The sequence below is a fragment of the Heteronotia binoei genome, chromosome 8 (genome assembly GCF_032191835.1).
Source record: "Heteronotia binoei isolate CCM8104 ecotype False Entrance Well chromosome 8, APGP_CSIRO_Hbin_v1, whole genome shotgun sequence".
NCBI lineage: Eukaryota > Metazoa > Chordata > Lepidosauria > Squamata > Gekkonidae > Heteronotia > Heteronotia binoei.
The window spans coordinates 102,340,261-102,356,525 of NC_083230.1; the positions used below are offsets into that span (position 1 = coordinate 102,340,261).

General features: G+C 44.5%; 1 protein-coding gene across 1 annotated transcript in view; it reads right to left on the reverse strand.

The window, feature by feature from the left end:
• Positions 1-13,730, reverse strand: part of NINJ2 (ninjurin 2) — a 100,335-nt gene extending 86,605 nt beyond the window's left edge. The window contains exon 1 of the mRNA XM_060244598.1: positions 13,531-13,730. Coding sequence (XP_060100581.1) covers positions 13,531-13,563 — 33 coding nt within the window. The 5' untranslated portion in view covers positions 13,564-13,730. The remainder of the gene's footprint in view (positions 1-13,530) is intronic.
• Between the last annotated feature and the right edge of the window lie 2,535 nt (positions 13,731-16,265).

Consider the following 16,265-nt stretch of genomic DNA (forward strand, 5'->3'; position numbering starts at 1 on the left):
GCGACGTCATCCCAGAGTCGGAAACTACTGGTGCTTGCACAGGGGACTACCTTTACCTTTATGTTCTCTGTATTTAAAAAACTCTTAACATTTTCACCAAATTAAAGACCAAGATAAATTAGACTAATAGTTTGCTTACCTCTCCCCCGATCTAGGCTTCAGAAAGTTCCATACTTAACTAGCCTTCCAACGAGGGGGTGCCACCTCCAGGTGTGACCTGGGGATCCCCCAGAATTACAGCTCATCTCCAGACTACAGAGATCAGTTCCCATGGAGAAAATTGAAGTTTTGGAGGCTGGGCTCTATGGCATCATATCCCACTGAAGTCCCTCTCCTCTCAGGCTCCATCTCCAAATCTCCAGGAGTTTCCTCACTTGGAACTGACAACCCTACCTTCTCCATCCCCTGGCAAGCTGACTTCCAACCAATCCCTCCTCAAATGTGAGACTGAGCAGAGCACTACTAGTCACACATGCATTTATCTTCCCAGCCTTCAAGACTAGAAACTTGCTTTGGAAATTTTTTTAAAACCAGACATTTGCAGGATATGGATTTTTGACCCTGGCGCCAGTTTATACATTCTTCACTTTCTGGTCTGCTTTTCTGTTAAAATGTAAAGCCTAAAGTAGACTACAAATTATGGCCTGGTGAATACCCATTCTGGACTTGAGGGATGCTTTGGGGGTCAAGCAGAAGTTAACACTGCTGCAAAAGGCACTTTTTGGCTTCCTATAGATGCCATCCTCCAGGTGGGACCTGGAGATCCCCTGGAATTACAGCTTATCACCAAACTGCAGAGATTGGTTCCCCTGGAGAAATTGGGTACTTTGGAGAGGGGACTTTGTGACACTGTACCTCACTGAGGTGCCTGTCCTCCCCAGGCTCCATACCCCAGATCTCCAGGAGTTTCCCAACCTTGATTTGGCAACCTTACACACACACACACACACACTATCCCCTGCTAGTGGCTGGGGGGAATTGGCAAGTTTACAGCTTTCTGAAGTCATGCTAGTTCCTTGCAGGCAAGTGAATTCATCATAAAGCTTTATTGTATGCAGTCATCCTTCCTATGCCTGTACAAATTATGCTAGTTTGTCTAATCACCAGGGCAAACATACCCAAAGGTAGCTCAGCATGTTAGATGACCCTCGTTCAACAGGACCAACACAGTGAGGAAATCTGTACCAGATTATGCCAGAATGATGCAAACCATCTTTGGAAAATAAACTAAATAGCATGCCTGTTGCCATCAGCCACAAATGACACTCAGATCCATCTGGATTATTGTTAAAGCATGTGATAGTCTCTGAACTCTTGTGAAAACAAATTTCAGCTGTTGTGTGTACGGGCTGGTTGTCGCAGCCATGTGCTCAGTAGTACTTCTGGTATGTCAAAAGAGCCATCTAAATCATAAATGTACATTTCCTGCTTCCTGGAATGGATGACTCTGGCTTTGACACATTAAATTAAAAAGCAAAAATAAAATCGTAAATAATGAACAGCAGGCAGCTCTGTTAATTGCACAGACACCAGAGTGTAACAATGATGTACAAATACATGAAAGACGCAGAATTTCTGGAGCATCTGAGAAAAGGCTCAAACTGTTAACAACAAACAGTGACTAATATTGTGAAGAAACACTCAGAATTGGTTTCAGTGCTATATCCGATTCACGTTCCAGTGGCTCCAAGATTCAACCAGGTCTACAGCAGTGGTCTTCGACCTTTCAGGACCCAGGACCCACCTTTAAACTCAGGGCAGCAGAAAAGGGCCCATTGAGTGGCAAGAACTTGGCAGGAAGTTGTGTGACAGGAAGGGAAGGTGACCACACTAGGAGAAAATGGTGCTCCACACCCTAAGTACATGGGGCAGTGGAGGACCAATGGTTGAGCACTGGCCAGACTGGGGAAAGAGAGAAAGATGGCAAAGGAGTGCTTTTGTTGGGATGGGAAACTATCCATTATTTCTACCATGGACTGACCTTTCCATCCTGTTGCTTCTCTCAGCATTTATACAAGGAGACTTAGCACCCTTGTTCTCTAGGCATGCAGAATAGCAGCAGGCTCTTCCAAAAAGCTGAGGGGAATGGCAGCCTTATAGACATAGCTCAGCATGTCCTCAGCTGGCAATCCATGAGCTGAAAATCCCTGGTCCAGAGGATAACTATGACACCACTGTCCACTTCCCTCCCTTAAGGCAAGATTTTTCCTCCATTTTTCTTTCCCTTGTGTGACTAAGACACCCTCTTTTTTCTTATTTTCTGAAGAATTCTGGCTGTCCCATTGTGACAGTGTAATATTTTGGTTGTTTGCTTAACCCAGGAATGTGAGGGAAGGAATGGGAGCCTCCTTTAATTTATATAGCTTAAATGGCACTCAAGAAATTTTTATAGTCCAAATTATTTCATTCAACATGGAGGGGAAAGAGCAGGTGAAATCAGGACTAAAATTAATGTGGTAACTCAGTATACATAACTCTGATGTAAAATCAGTACATGCTGAGACTTTAGTTCTTACATTTCAGAGTCATGAGAGTTTCTTAAGCTATTCACAGTTACCTAAAATCTTTATGTTGAGAGGCTTTTGTTCCAGTGTATTCCAAACACTGTTGTATACTTTCTTTGAGTGTTACCGTTTTTATATCTCCAAAGGGGCCAAATTCTTGCCTGCAGCACTAAGGTGGCATACTGCAAAGACCAGGGTCCAGTTGCTCTATGGCACTGAAATTGCCCCTTATTTAACCACCAAGCCGTTGGAGATAGTACAAACTAAACTTATGCGCAAGCTTCTGTTTGTTCCTAGATGTGTGCCTAACACTGCTATTAGATTAGAAGCTGGCGTCCCAAGCATCAAGACGTCTATGTGGTTAAACACCTTTTGTTACTTTTTGAAGGTTCTTTCAAAGCCAGGTGGTCTTCCCCATTTGATTTTTTCAGACCCTTTTGTGGGAACCTGGGAGAAAAGGTGTCTAGACCATTTCAGACTCTGTGATCTCTCCCCTGAGTCCTTAGCAATGATGAAACTGAGGGATGTGAAAGAACTTCTGCGCCTGAGGTTGGTGGAGCTTGAACTGAGATCTGCCAGAGCTAGTCTTTCTGCGCATATTTTCTAAGGGAAGCAAGCCGAAGTGCTATCCCTGGCCAGGTATCTTTTTAACATCACTATCCCAAAATATCGGATAGCTTTCTCAAAAGCATGGCTCAATGCACTTCTTTCATCGGTGCTTTTGGGACGTTACGCCGGGCGCCCATATTTGGAAAGACTGTGCCCATGCAATTGCAACGAGGTTGAAACAACTCCCCACATTGTTTTGCAGTGCCCTAATTACAAGGACTTGAGGGCAAGACTAATCTCTCCGATTCTCGGATCCTTGGCGGGCTGGCAGGAGGATGAGCAAATTGCCTTCCTCCTGTCTGACGTTCATTCTGATGTTTCATCTAAGATTGCCCATTTCTGTTACGCTGCTCAGCTGGAAAGGAAGGAAATTGAGAGTGTAAATATTGGTTATGGGCTTTAACAATATGTGTAGTAGCAGGAGTCAGGAATTTTGTGTAAGAGGTGATGGGTTGTTTTTGTTTTTATATTTCTGTTTGTATTTTTAAGCTGGTCGGATGACCGTGAATAAAGTATTACTACTTCTTTGAGTATTCTCTGCCAATTTTGGTTTCCAGAAGGTTGATACACTCTTTAAAGTACCCAAACTGGAAATACCAGTTCTCTTGGAAAACTAGTTCTTGTCTTGAGTTTTTAACTGACCCTTAAGGCTTCTACAAGCAGTTTCTAATCTCACCACACCAGGCATCTCTGCACTCTTTGGAGCTAACTCCTTGTTTAATTGGGTAGGGAATTTTCTTCTCTTTATAGAAGATTTATCCCCTTTCCTTGACCTGAATGGAAGTCTTAGCCTACTTCCCAAACTTCTTTGCCAACTTTGGCAGTAGAGCTTCGGGAAAGGAGGATTTTACAAAAAGGAACAGTATATTGTTAATCCTTCTGTTCCTGGAACCCTCACAGGGTTTCTTGATGCATATTAATTCATTTGGATCCTCATGCGTCCCAGTCACATCTAGTTTGGCAAAATGTATGTTGTATACCAGCCCTCATATCTGGATCCTAATTAAGGCTATCTGTGAGTTAAATTCCAGTGTGCTGAATGAAATTTACTTGTAGGGTTATCAGCCTCCAGGTGGGGCCTGGAGATCTCCTGCTTTTACAACTGATCTTCAGCTGGTAGAGATCAGCTCCCCTGGAGAAAATGGCTGCTTTGAAGGGTGGACTCTATGGCATTTTACCCTGCTGAGGCCCCTCCTCTCCCTCTCCTGGATCCACCTGCAAAATCTCCAGGTATTTTCCAACACAGACCTGGGAACCCTAACTTCCGGGTAAGCATGTTCAGAACTGCAGCCATATGACTGTCATCTTAATGTCCAGATTAAACTTCTCCCATTTTGCAGATTATCAGCTTGTCCTTTTGTCAGCCTCAAGAGACTCTCCCTTCAGAGTGAGTTCCAATGTCACATTTTGCAACCATATCTTCATGCTCAGTCTTGTAATACTGTGGTGGGGGAGAAGGAACATTTTCCACTCCTCCAAGGTGGATAGGAGAAGAAGCTTCACCACATGTGGAGTCTTGAATGCACATCATTCAATGCCCTCTGTGAGGGGCATTAGGGCAAGAGGGAAACCCATCGTTTAAGCTGTGATTTTCCCCATGAATAGTACAGAATTCACAATGACTATACAATTCGCTTGGTGCTGTAAAATGTGTTTGTAACATGTCAAAGATTTTTTAATTCACCATTTGTTTTAAGTTCTCAGATTTTGCATCACACCACAAATTCAAAGGGCTATGTCTACAGTGGCCATATCTGGCTTGGGAAATTCTAGGAGACTTGGGAACAGTCCCAGAGGAGGGTGGAGTGAGGGGAGGGGAGGAAGCTCAACAGGAATGTGATGTCACTCTAGGACTACCATTTCTTCCAGACTCTATTATACACCATCAAGTCCATCCTCTGAAGCCGCCATTTCCGCCAGGCAAATTGAGTTCTGTAGTCTGGAGGATAAATTGCATTACAATTTATCTCCAGACGAAAGAAATGCATTCCCATGGAGAGAATGGCTGCTTTGGAGAGTGGATTCTATGGCATTATACCCAGCTGAAGTCTCTCCTCTCCCCCAGCGCAAACCTCCTCAGGCTCCATCCCCCAGATCTCCAGGAGTTTCTCAAGCAGTAGTTGTGGATTCTATTGGGAAGCCATTTCTAATTCTAGGAGAACTCCAGGACTCACCTTGAGGTTGATAGCTCTAGGCAGGCCTCATTTTGTGCAGGAGCTCACAGGAGCTCTGGAATGGTTTGGAACCTCTAAATTTCATTGTGCTCTTTCTTTCTTCCCTTCCCCCAAATAATGGCTTCCGGGCTCCCTTATTCAAACCCTCTTTGAGAATTTTGCTGAACTCTTAAGATTTGACATACTTTATAATATTTTTCCTTACAAAAAATGGGAAGATAACCCAAAACATATAAAGAAGACAGATGGAAATCGTCATCATGCCACTGTGGCCACATAGGAGGAAGTAATTGAAAAAGTATGATGGCAGGAAGGTTTTATTACGACAGTTCTAATTCTAGAAGCATTTTAAGGTAGATGCTGAGCTGATGTAATTTAGTATACCTTCTAATGATGTCAGGGGTGTGTGGTGTATGCAAATGAGTTGTGGTAATGAGTTTCAGCACTTCTTTTTCTACAAAATGACCCCCGGCCCTAAGTACTTCCCATGTGAAATGTAACATTTATTTTCATCCTTTCTGGTTGTTTTGAAGATGAAAAGCTGAATTTTGGCACACCACAGCCAGAGTTAAGTACTTTCGGACACCACTAACTTTAATGGAGAGAATTAAGCACATGTCATATCTAACTCTCTCACTGAATGTAGGATTGCTGATCCCTATTTTATAAAGTAATAATTTTGAGTCGGAGAGCATGATTAGAGATATAAGTGTCTTTTTAAGATGTGCAGGCATGTTGCAGCTGTTGCCAATTGAGTTCCTTTAGAATGGGAGTGTTGGGATCGCTCTGTCTGAGTGATTTGGTTGACGCCAGCATTGTGTATGACTCGAAATTTGTATGAGTGATATGATTCTTTTGCTGTTTTCTATATTATTTGGAAGTGTTTGGGGGATTGACCATATATGGATTTATAACACGCATGTCTAAAGAAGTTTATGGGAAACTGCATGGTATTGCTATCTATCCATTGCAGCAACTTTGTGTGTGGGGACTACTAAATTACAGTAATCTAACTTCAACACAAGCACATGAAAAGGAACAGGAGCTCCCGGAAATAGACTAAGCTTCTGTGTGTGTGTGCTCCCTATTGCTTTTCCATATGCCTTTTTCGGGTCTGCATTGGAATTGTATATAGGAGACAATGTATAAGATTTGAAGTGAAACCTATTGTAAGCATGTAAAGGTTTTCATAAATTGTTCCCTATTTATATGACACTTTATTTTTGTAATTAATTATAGAGCATATTTACAGCTTTTGTGGCCATGAGCAATTCTTTGCTTTTTTTGCCTTTATCCCTTTTGGGGGGCAAGGGAATCCCCTGGTTTGGAGGCCCTCCCCATGCTTATCAAAAAGTGCAGGGGGTGGTTGACTGTCTACTGGGCACTCCATTATACCCTATGGAGACTGGTCCCCATGGGATATAATGGAGAATTGATCTGTGGGTATCCGGGGCTCTGAGGAGGCTGTTTTTTAAAAGGTAGACACACCAAATTTTCAGTATAGCATCTGGTGCCTCTCTTTTTAAAAAAACCCACAAGTTTCAAAAAGATTGGACCAGGGGGCCCGATTCTATGAGCCCCAAAAGAAGTTGCCCCCATCCTCCATTATTTCCGGTGAAGGGAAGGCATTGAAAAAGTGTGCTGTCCCTTTAAATGTGATGGCCAGAACTCCCTTTGGAGTTCAATCATGCTTGTCACAACCTTGCTCCTGGCTCCACTCCCAACTGGCTCCATCCCCCAATCCCCAGATATTTCCTGAGTCAAAGCTGGCAACCCTACACTGAAATAAGGGCTGTAATTTTAAGCAGAAGGCCACGAGAGTTGTTTCTAAGGGGTAGGATTAGGGTATCTAAAATCTTAACCTTGGCTGGCACCTAGTGAGAGATTGGGGGTTGAAGACATGGGGGGCACCATCGGAGAAACAATGTGGGAGGATCTAGAAGTGATATCATTGTCAGTGTAAGGTTCTCAGGAAACTATGGTTTTACCATAGACCTTTTGGTAATTCCTAGGTTGGATCCAGATCGGCAGTTTGAGGCAACATATGGAGAGCTCCCAGATGGATTAAAAAACCAAGTCCATACGTGAACATCTGGAGAACATCCCACTCTTGTACTTACCTTGTCATCCAGGGTCATAGAAGCGCCCGAAAAAGCACCAAGCCGCTTCCCTGCCACCTTTCCTGGCCATCTGAATGGCCAGGGAGAGCTTGGGAAGTGCCACTCAAGCACTTGAGCAGTCTGACCGCTCCTTCAGGGCTCCTTCAGGTCACACACAGTCTGACTGCCCCCGGGGCACTTCTCTTTCCACCAGCTTACTTTGGGACAAGAGGCTGCCACCTAGGCTGTTGGTCTGGACCCAGCCTAGAGTGTCACGACACAATGACACCACCTCTGGATTTGCCTCAAAGTGATATCATATTATCACTCCAACAGCAATTTTTGGTGCATTTTTCTCCTACCACCCTTCTGAAAGGCAGTGGGGGGCAATAGCTGTTGTCTTCTCAGTGCTAGCTGGACCACAACTTATTTTAAATCTCTGATGTCATACTATGTACATTGTTATATATAAATCTAGCCAATTTAGGCAATTATGGACTTAGATAGGGATTTGCCTACATCTGAGCATATATGATTCTGATAAAAAATAATATGAATTACCTACTACTTCCTAAAGCCTTTAATATTTAGCAATTAGAGCAACAGTTTTTCCATATTTAAAAAGTACAATTACAAGTACTCATCACAGCTCTGTGAAGTTGTTCACTGTATTCCCATGACACAGGCGAACTGGTGTGGGCAGGCAAACACATTAGAACATGTACATTAGTAATTTATTCACAAGGAAATAAGTAATACCTGCCTATGGTCTTTCTACAACAACAAATTTGAAGCTCCCTTATATTGAGCCTGGGGGAGGCAACGGCAAACCATCCCGTAAAAAGTCTGCCATGAAAACGTGGTGAAAGCAACGTCACCCCAGAGTCGGAAACGACTGGTGCTTGCACACGGGACTACCTATATTGAGCCAGGACATTGGTCTTTGAAGATTGTTGGCTACTCTCACTGGCAGAGGCTCTCCAAGGTCTCAGGCAGAGGTCTTTCACATCATGTACTCCCTGGTCCTTTTAAGTAGAGATGGTGGGTTAGGATATTGAACTTGGGACCTTCTGCATACCAATCTGATGCTTTACCAGTAAGCCACAATCCTGTCTCTCTGAACTACTCTTTCATAGTATCACAGAATCATAGAGTTGGAAAATATCTCCAGTGTCATCTAGTTCAACCCCCTGCACAATGCAGGAAGTTCACAAATACCTCCCCCCATACACACACCCAGTTACCCTTGCTCCATGCCCAGAAGATGGCAAAAAAACAAACCAAAACCCAACCCTCCAGGATCCCTAGCCAAACTGGCCTGGAGATAATTGCTTCCTGACCCTAAATGGTGATCAGCATTTCTGGGCATGTAAGAAAGGGCCACAAAAACTAGGGTTGCCAGCCTCCAGGTGGGGCCTGGAGATCTCTAGCTTTTACAACTGATCTCCAGCTGGCAGAGATCAGTTCCCCTGGAGAAAATGGCGCTTTGAAGGGTGGACTCTATGGCATTGTATCATGCTGAGGCTACTCCCTTCCCCAAACCCCACCCCTTTCCAGATCCAACCCCAAAGTCTCCAGGTATTTTCCAACACAGACCTGGCAACCCAACGAAAACTAAGCACTGATGCAACTCTTTCTGCCCTCCCTTTAATTTCCTCAGAGAGAGGTGGCAAACATACAGTATGCTGCTCAAATTGCCAAAAGTGATGCTTTCCTCGTTTATTCTTTTCAGCCCTGCTCCCTCTACATCTGACTCATACTCCTTTCCCTTCCAATGCAGGATTTCTACATTAGAGTTTTCTAGTTTTTGGGGAGGAAAAGCAGCATAGTGTAACTCATTCTTGTCCAAACTTGGAAACTAGACTGGGTCGGTAGGAGCATGGGAGACCACCAAGGAAGGCTCTGCAAAGAAACCAATGACAAACTATCTCTGCTTCTCACTTGCCTTGAAAGCCCCTTGCTGGGGGTGTACACATGTAATAGTTTTGCTTGAACTGGGAAACACCCCAAAAGCAATGAGGATTACTGGTTCTCAAACTGTCCCTCAAATTCAACTTGTGTCACATGCCTCTTATTTTTCTGAGTGAATTTCTAACGCAAACCTGCTGAGTTTGTTTCCTTTGGATGAGAGAGAGTCCTGGAGACTAGCTATGCCTTTCTAATATTTGCTTTATTAATAAATACCCAGGCAGAGCATAAGTGGTGATAAAGAGGCAGATCTCGGAAGAGCAACCTGAACCTTCAAGCTGCAACTCCAGTTTCAGCTGGAAACTCTCTCTTCCACCCTTTCCCTTCCAAAACTAACAGCACAGGGTGTGGGGGGCGTCCATTTCTCTAGGTGAAACTGTTCCTGAGCTTGAGGAGCAACACAATAGACTGAGAGGATCCAAAAGATCTGCATCCCAATTGGCTGCCTAAGTCACACTGGCAATCCGCAGGCAGTATCAGGGGAATCATAGAATCTGCCAATGGGTATGCATATTCTAATGAAGGATCCCAAAAGAGTGCAATAAAGATGCTGAATCACTATGCTGGCTGAACTCACCACTTAACACTAAACCATCCAGGAATTGAAGGGTTAGACCCCTCTCCTTTAATCTTAATCAGGGTGGTTACAACTCATTAAACACATGCTGGGAAAAGCCAGTTACAGTTCTCTCGCCTCCTTGTCTAGCTTGTCTCTTTCAAAAAGGCCAGCTTCTCTTTCCAACACATACACGTTGACCTGCTTGTTTTCCTCCCCTTTTCCAGCCCCTGACAGGCTTCTTATTCAAAGCCAAGAGAGATATCTTTGGGACCGCCTCTCCCCATATGAACCCCGCCCCCCTGGGCTCTGAGGTCTGCTGCTGAACATCTTCTCATAGTCCCTGGTCCTAAGGACACCCAACTGACTTCAACGAGGGCCAGGGCCTTTTCAGTCCAGGCCCCTACCTGGTGGAATGAGCTCCTGCTGGAGATCTGGGCTCTGTGGGACTCATTAAGGTTTCGCAGGGCCTGTAAGACGGAGTTCTTCCACCAGGCTTTTAATTGATCCAGTGGGCGTCCTTTGAAAGTCATCACTTCCCCCAACATTTCACCATTATGGTGTTATGTTATGCTGTTAGCCATCAGCTGCATGCTGTTTACCACCTATGTCTGTAAGATTGTTTCTGTGCTGCTCCTGTTTTGTAATGTCTGTTTTATGATATTATTTTAATTCTGTTGTTTTATTGTTGTAAGCCGCCCTGAGCCCGCTTGAGACCTCTCCCCTCCCTAAATCCCGCCCTCACCCAGCTCCACCCCCAAATTCTCCAGGTATTTTCCAACACACACCTGGCAACCCTAATTAATGAGTATCGTATGGCATTGTGTGTAGAATAGCCAGGAGATCCTAAGACTGTCTGGCAGCCAAAAGCTCTAGTTCTTTTAGTGTTACGCTCCACTAGATGGTGAGCTAGACTTGTTTTTAAGGCAAGAGACATTTCAGAGGTGGTTGGGAAGGGATGGAGTTAAGCAAGGGCTTCAGAGAAAAGGTAGATTTGGAGAAGGAAAAAAGGAGCCACAATGTAAATGTTCTGGTAGGGACAACAAGATAGGCTTGCCAGCTCCGGACCCTGGGGAAGGCAGGACTTGAACATATGAACATATGAAGCTGTCTTATACTGAATCAGACCCTTGGTCCATCAAAGTCAGTATTGTCTATTCAAACTGGAAGTGGCTCTCCAGGGTCTCAAACTGAGGTTTTTCATGCCTATTTGCCTGGACCCTTTTTAGTTGGAGATGCCGGAGATGGAACCTGGGACCTTCTGCTTACCAAGCAGATGCTCTACCACTGAGCCACCGTCCCTCCTTCAATTTGGGGAGAAGAGCAGGGCTTCTTTTGAGCAGGAATGCAGAGGAACAGAGTTCCAGCTGACTTGGCACCCGGGGTGTGTGTGTAGTCTAATATGCAAATGAGTTCCTGCTAGGCTTTTTCTACCAAAAAAGCCCTGTAGAAGAAGAACCTCAGAAGGGTATAACATCATACAGTCCACCCTCCAAAGCAGCCATTTTCTAAGGGGAACGGATCTTTGTAGTCTGAAGATGAGTTGTAATTCTGGGAGATCTCCAGGTCCCACCTGAAGATTGGCAACCAGTGTTCCCTCTAATCTGAGTTAGTATGAGCTGCTTTTACAGACATGCAGTTTTGTTTTTCGCAAAACCCATATAGGGCATATCTACACTACTGAGTACACTAGCTGAATTGTAGACCATCATGCAAGGGAACACTAGGGACTGTGTGGGTTAGATCCTGTGGCTGCACAGACAGATAGTGCTCATGGTAACCCACTTTCTATTGCAGCCCTCTGTCATTCTTGAAAAGGCATAAACCCCATAAACAAACAGCTGTTGTTGGGCATAGGAGGCAGCAATAAGGTAGAGGGAAGAGGGCGGAATCGTCCCTACCTTGCTTTTGTTTGCACATATGGAAAACTTGCAGCTATGGCAGGGCAAGAACCATTATGTGCACCTTGCATTTACACAACCACAGCATCTACCCTGTAACGGTATGCCCCACATGCCCCCCAAACCACAATTCTCATGATTCTTTCGTAGACAGTGTGATGCTTAATCATGCATGGTTTTTAAAAATGCGTTTGGAGCATAAAATGGAGGAGAGGAAAATTATATAGCTGCCCATGGTGGGAGGGAGGAGGGATGATAAACAAAGTGGATAAAATAAATATGGTCACCGCTACTAATGTTCTATAAGAAATCTGGTTCCTGGCTCTCAACCAATGGTGTTTTCTCACTTAAGCAGCAAAAATAGGATCAATGAAAAATCAATGAAGCATGATTATTTGAGGTCTGGCTGACTATGGGGCCCTTACTTTTCACTAGTACTATATACAGGAACACAGCACGGGGAGCCACCAATGCAGGGATACCTCCATCTCACCCTGACCTGGATAGCCCAGGCTATCCAGATCTTATCAGGTTTTGGAAGCTAAGCAGGGTTGGATAGGAAACCACCATGGAAGTCCAGGGTTGCTATGCAGAAACAATTGGTGGGAGACTTGGACCTATTTCCCACTAGCTTTATGCCGTTCTCACACTCCTCTTCTCTGTGGGGCTTCTGTTGGATTTCACACTATCTGCCCCAGGGCTGCAACTCACTCCACCTTTTTCACACAGTAAACAAGATCCTCTAAAAACCAGTTTCTGTTTGCTGTGTGAAAAAGGCGAAGCAAGTTGCAGCCCTGGGGCAGATATTGTGAAATCCATCGGAAACCCTGCAGAGAAGAGGAGCATGAGAGCAGCATAAGGCTAGTGGGAAATCAGTCTTGGATGAGATATTACCAAGGAAATCCAGGGTTGCTACACAGAAGCACACAGTGGCAGTCTTTTGCCTTGAAATCCCTGTGGAGTCACCACAAGTCTTGCACCACCACCTTGAAATTGGTGAGTTGTGCTCTCGTGTCTTGTCAATTTCAGCATCCCCGCAGACAGAAAACTCTTAAGCAAAATGCTCACTCTCTCTGTCTCTCTGATTTGGTAGGTTCTTTTCTGCTCTGGAATGTTGATTTCAAAAGTTATGAGTTGCCTTCTCAAAAGAGGCTGAGTTTTCCTCTGCAAAAAAAAAAAAAATGCACTCCTTTGCAAGGAGGACAAAGACAGAAAAGCCTGAAAAGGCTGGACCAAGATGTTTTGTTTCTCTAGGAACCCCAGGTAGGAACTCGAGTCTCCAGCTCTCTTGCTTACCCTTGGCAATGTTTATTTCTTTTTCCTCCAGCTTAGGGCTGGGAAAGTTTTCAATCAAGCACAGAAGGGCTTTGTAAAGACAGGGCAGAGATGGAATAACTTTCTTCTCCCAGCCTTGTGAAATATGTGCTCCCCGTCCCCTCACTCAGACCTTCCCCCCTCTCAAGAACGTGAGAAAAGTTCTTTCAAATAACACAGTGCATGCCTCCCCTTCATCTCTTTTTGCATTCAGCAGGAGAAGCTAACCATCCCTTTGACAGGCAGAGTGGGGGCATGCATCCAGTAATCAATTTGACTCCCAAAACCCCCCCACAAAGTGACTTCAGAACATGCCAGAAACCAAAACACAGGAAGGAAGGGACGATGGGCAATCCAGCCATTGTTCCCCTCCCCTACCCCCTTGATACTCCAAGAAGGACTCACGTGAAGGTTGATCATTTCTCTTTCAGATCCCATCCTTTTTGCCTCCCAGGTTTCCTCCTTGGTCCTCTTGAGCCTGCACAAGAGATCAAGTATCCGGAGCCTTGTGGATTCTCCAGTTCATTAGCTGGGTGGGAGGGAAAGCACAGCTGCTGGAACAGAGCTGCTATTCATCGGATGTGGGATGCCTGCCTTAGTTTCAGCTTTTTTGTGGGGGGAGAGTGAGGAGAGGAGAAGTGAAGGGGTGGTGGTGGTATGATGGAAGAAGTCGTACATGAATCCTTTATTGTCTCTGCGATGGTGAATGGTCCTCCTGTCATGTTAGCCGGTGACTATATGTCTCCACAGCTTCTGGATCCAGATGAGCCTGCTGAGATCACTCGGGCCGTGCCTCTGTGTGATGCACGCAGCGTACCAAGGGGTTCGTGGCACAGGCCAGACAAGCTTTGGGCACAGGTCCTAAATGCAGTCTGTAGCTCTGGCACTCTTGTGTGCAGATGGCTTCACAAACCTGCTGCTGTTGACTAGTGACACTAGTCATGCTAGTGGGCTGCCAAAAATAAGGGGGGGGAGCCTCTAAATCACTAAAAATGCTTCCCCTCAGTCTGGACTATATTTTTGATCCACCCAGATGTGATTTGTGCTCAATTGCTAGCTTGTGTTAATACCTAAAGAAGAAGAAGAATTGCAGATTTATACCCCGCTCTTCTCTCTGAATCAGAGACTCAGAGCAGCTTACAATCTCCTATATCTTCTTCTGCCACAACAGACACCCTGTGAGGTGGATGGGGCTGAGAGGGCGCTCACAGAAGCTGCCCTTTCAAGGACACCTCTGTGATAGCTATGGCTGACTCAAGATCATTTCAGCAGCTGTAAGTGAAGGAGTGGGGAATCAAACCTGGTTCTCCCAGATATGAGTCCATGCACTTAACCACTATACCAAACTGGCTCTATAAGAAGAGTATAAGGAGAGCCAGTTTGGTGTAGTGGTTAAGTGTGCGGACTCTTATCTGGGAGAACCGGGTTTGATTCCCCACTCCTCCACTTGCTAGCATGGCCTTGGGTCAGCCATAGCCCTGGCAGAGGTTGTCCTTGAAAGGGCAGCTGCTGTGAGAGCCCTCTCCAGCCCCACCCACCTCACAGGGTGTCTGTTGTGGGGGAGGAAGGTAAAGGAGATTGTGAGCCGCTCTGAGACTCTTCGGAATGGAGGGCGGGATATAAATCCAATATCTTCTTCTTCTTCTATAAGAAGCTCTGAGATCCCACCAGACTCTCTTAAACACATCTGCTTCAGGAAACATGGTTTTAGCTTTGTATTAGAGCAAGTTGGAAGAAATAAGGGAAATGGGACTTCCGGGCTACGTCATCTTACTAGCAGGTGGATTCACGAGCTCTCCTGCTTGCGACTCCCCCTGATCGAGCAGGGGGAGGGGTGTCATGGATCTGACACCCCCAAAGAACCCCTGGGAGGGTCTCTTAGACATGGGGCTTTCACAGTGGAACGTGGGTGCAATGGCTGTTGCACCTGTTTTTTCTGTGTGCTCTAAAGCTCTTCCCATTGTGACCGCTAATACAGCAACAAGAGACAAACACTTGACAGCTTGCCTTTCTTTTCTTTAACAAGCTTTTGCTCTATCACCCCTCTACCTCAGGCACGACAATTCTGCAATGCAAGTAAGTTTGCTTTCAATTGCCAAAGGCTAGTGGGTCTTTTTTATATTCTAATGACTTAGTAGTTCAAAGGAAGGGAAAGAGATTGATATCTCTAATTTCCCTGTGAATGAGGCAATGGAAAGTCAAAGAACATCTTTAAACACTGGAAACGAGTTGAATTAATCGGAAAATTGACCCAGATCATAATTGTATATTTGTTAAAGAGACTATTATTTGGCTGCAATACGGTCTGAACAAAATGAGATACCTGTTAGAGGGATTTTTCCTTGCTGTCTGATCTGAAATTCATACGTTAACATCAAAACTTCAGTTGGAGGAGACTGAGAAGGACGGGCTGTCTGGGACTCTGAGCTACTGTTTAATCAGGATTAATGGACTGAGTTTGCTGACAGAGAAAAATGGCTTTGCTAAGCGAAATTTCTTATTAAAAAGACATTTTGAGAAGTTTAAAATCTCTGAGGCAAGATCTTGGTTTATTGGTTGATTTGGTTAAGAAGCAAATGGCAGCTTTTTTTGCTGAAAGCTAGCAAACCTCAAATCTACATGAGCAGAGTGCTAAAGAGAACCTGGTGATGTCTGTGGAATTGAAATGGGAGACTGAGCTGTTGGGAAATCAACAAAACAAAATTAAAATGGAATCTTGTGGCGCATTTAAAAAAGAGAACCAGAAATGGAGACTGACTCAAGCTAGATTGAGAGGAACAAAGGCTGTGGAATTTTTCTTATCTCCTTCGAGAAGGATGACTGCTTTAAGAAGTGAGAACATGTATTTCAACCAGAAAATCATGATGTGGAAATCTTTCAGAAAGAAGATTCTCCTGATTAGACTTTTCTCAGTGGATAGCTGGGCATGAACTTCGTAAGAAATTCAATCTATAACTCAGGAGATTAATTTCTTTCTAGTAAGAAGGGTTTCCTGCAATGTTTTTATTTTGGATTGTTGGGTAGGTAACGCTCAATAAGAACAGGTTTGAGATTTTCATTTTTGGGTCATAAAAAGTTGTTTTTCCTAGCCCAATAGGGATACAAGAGATGGATTAATTGTTAAAAAGGTAGACAATGCA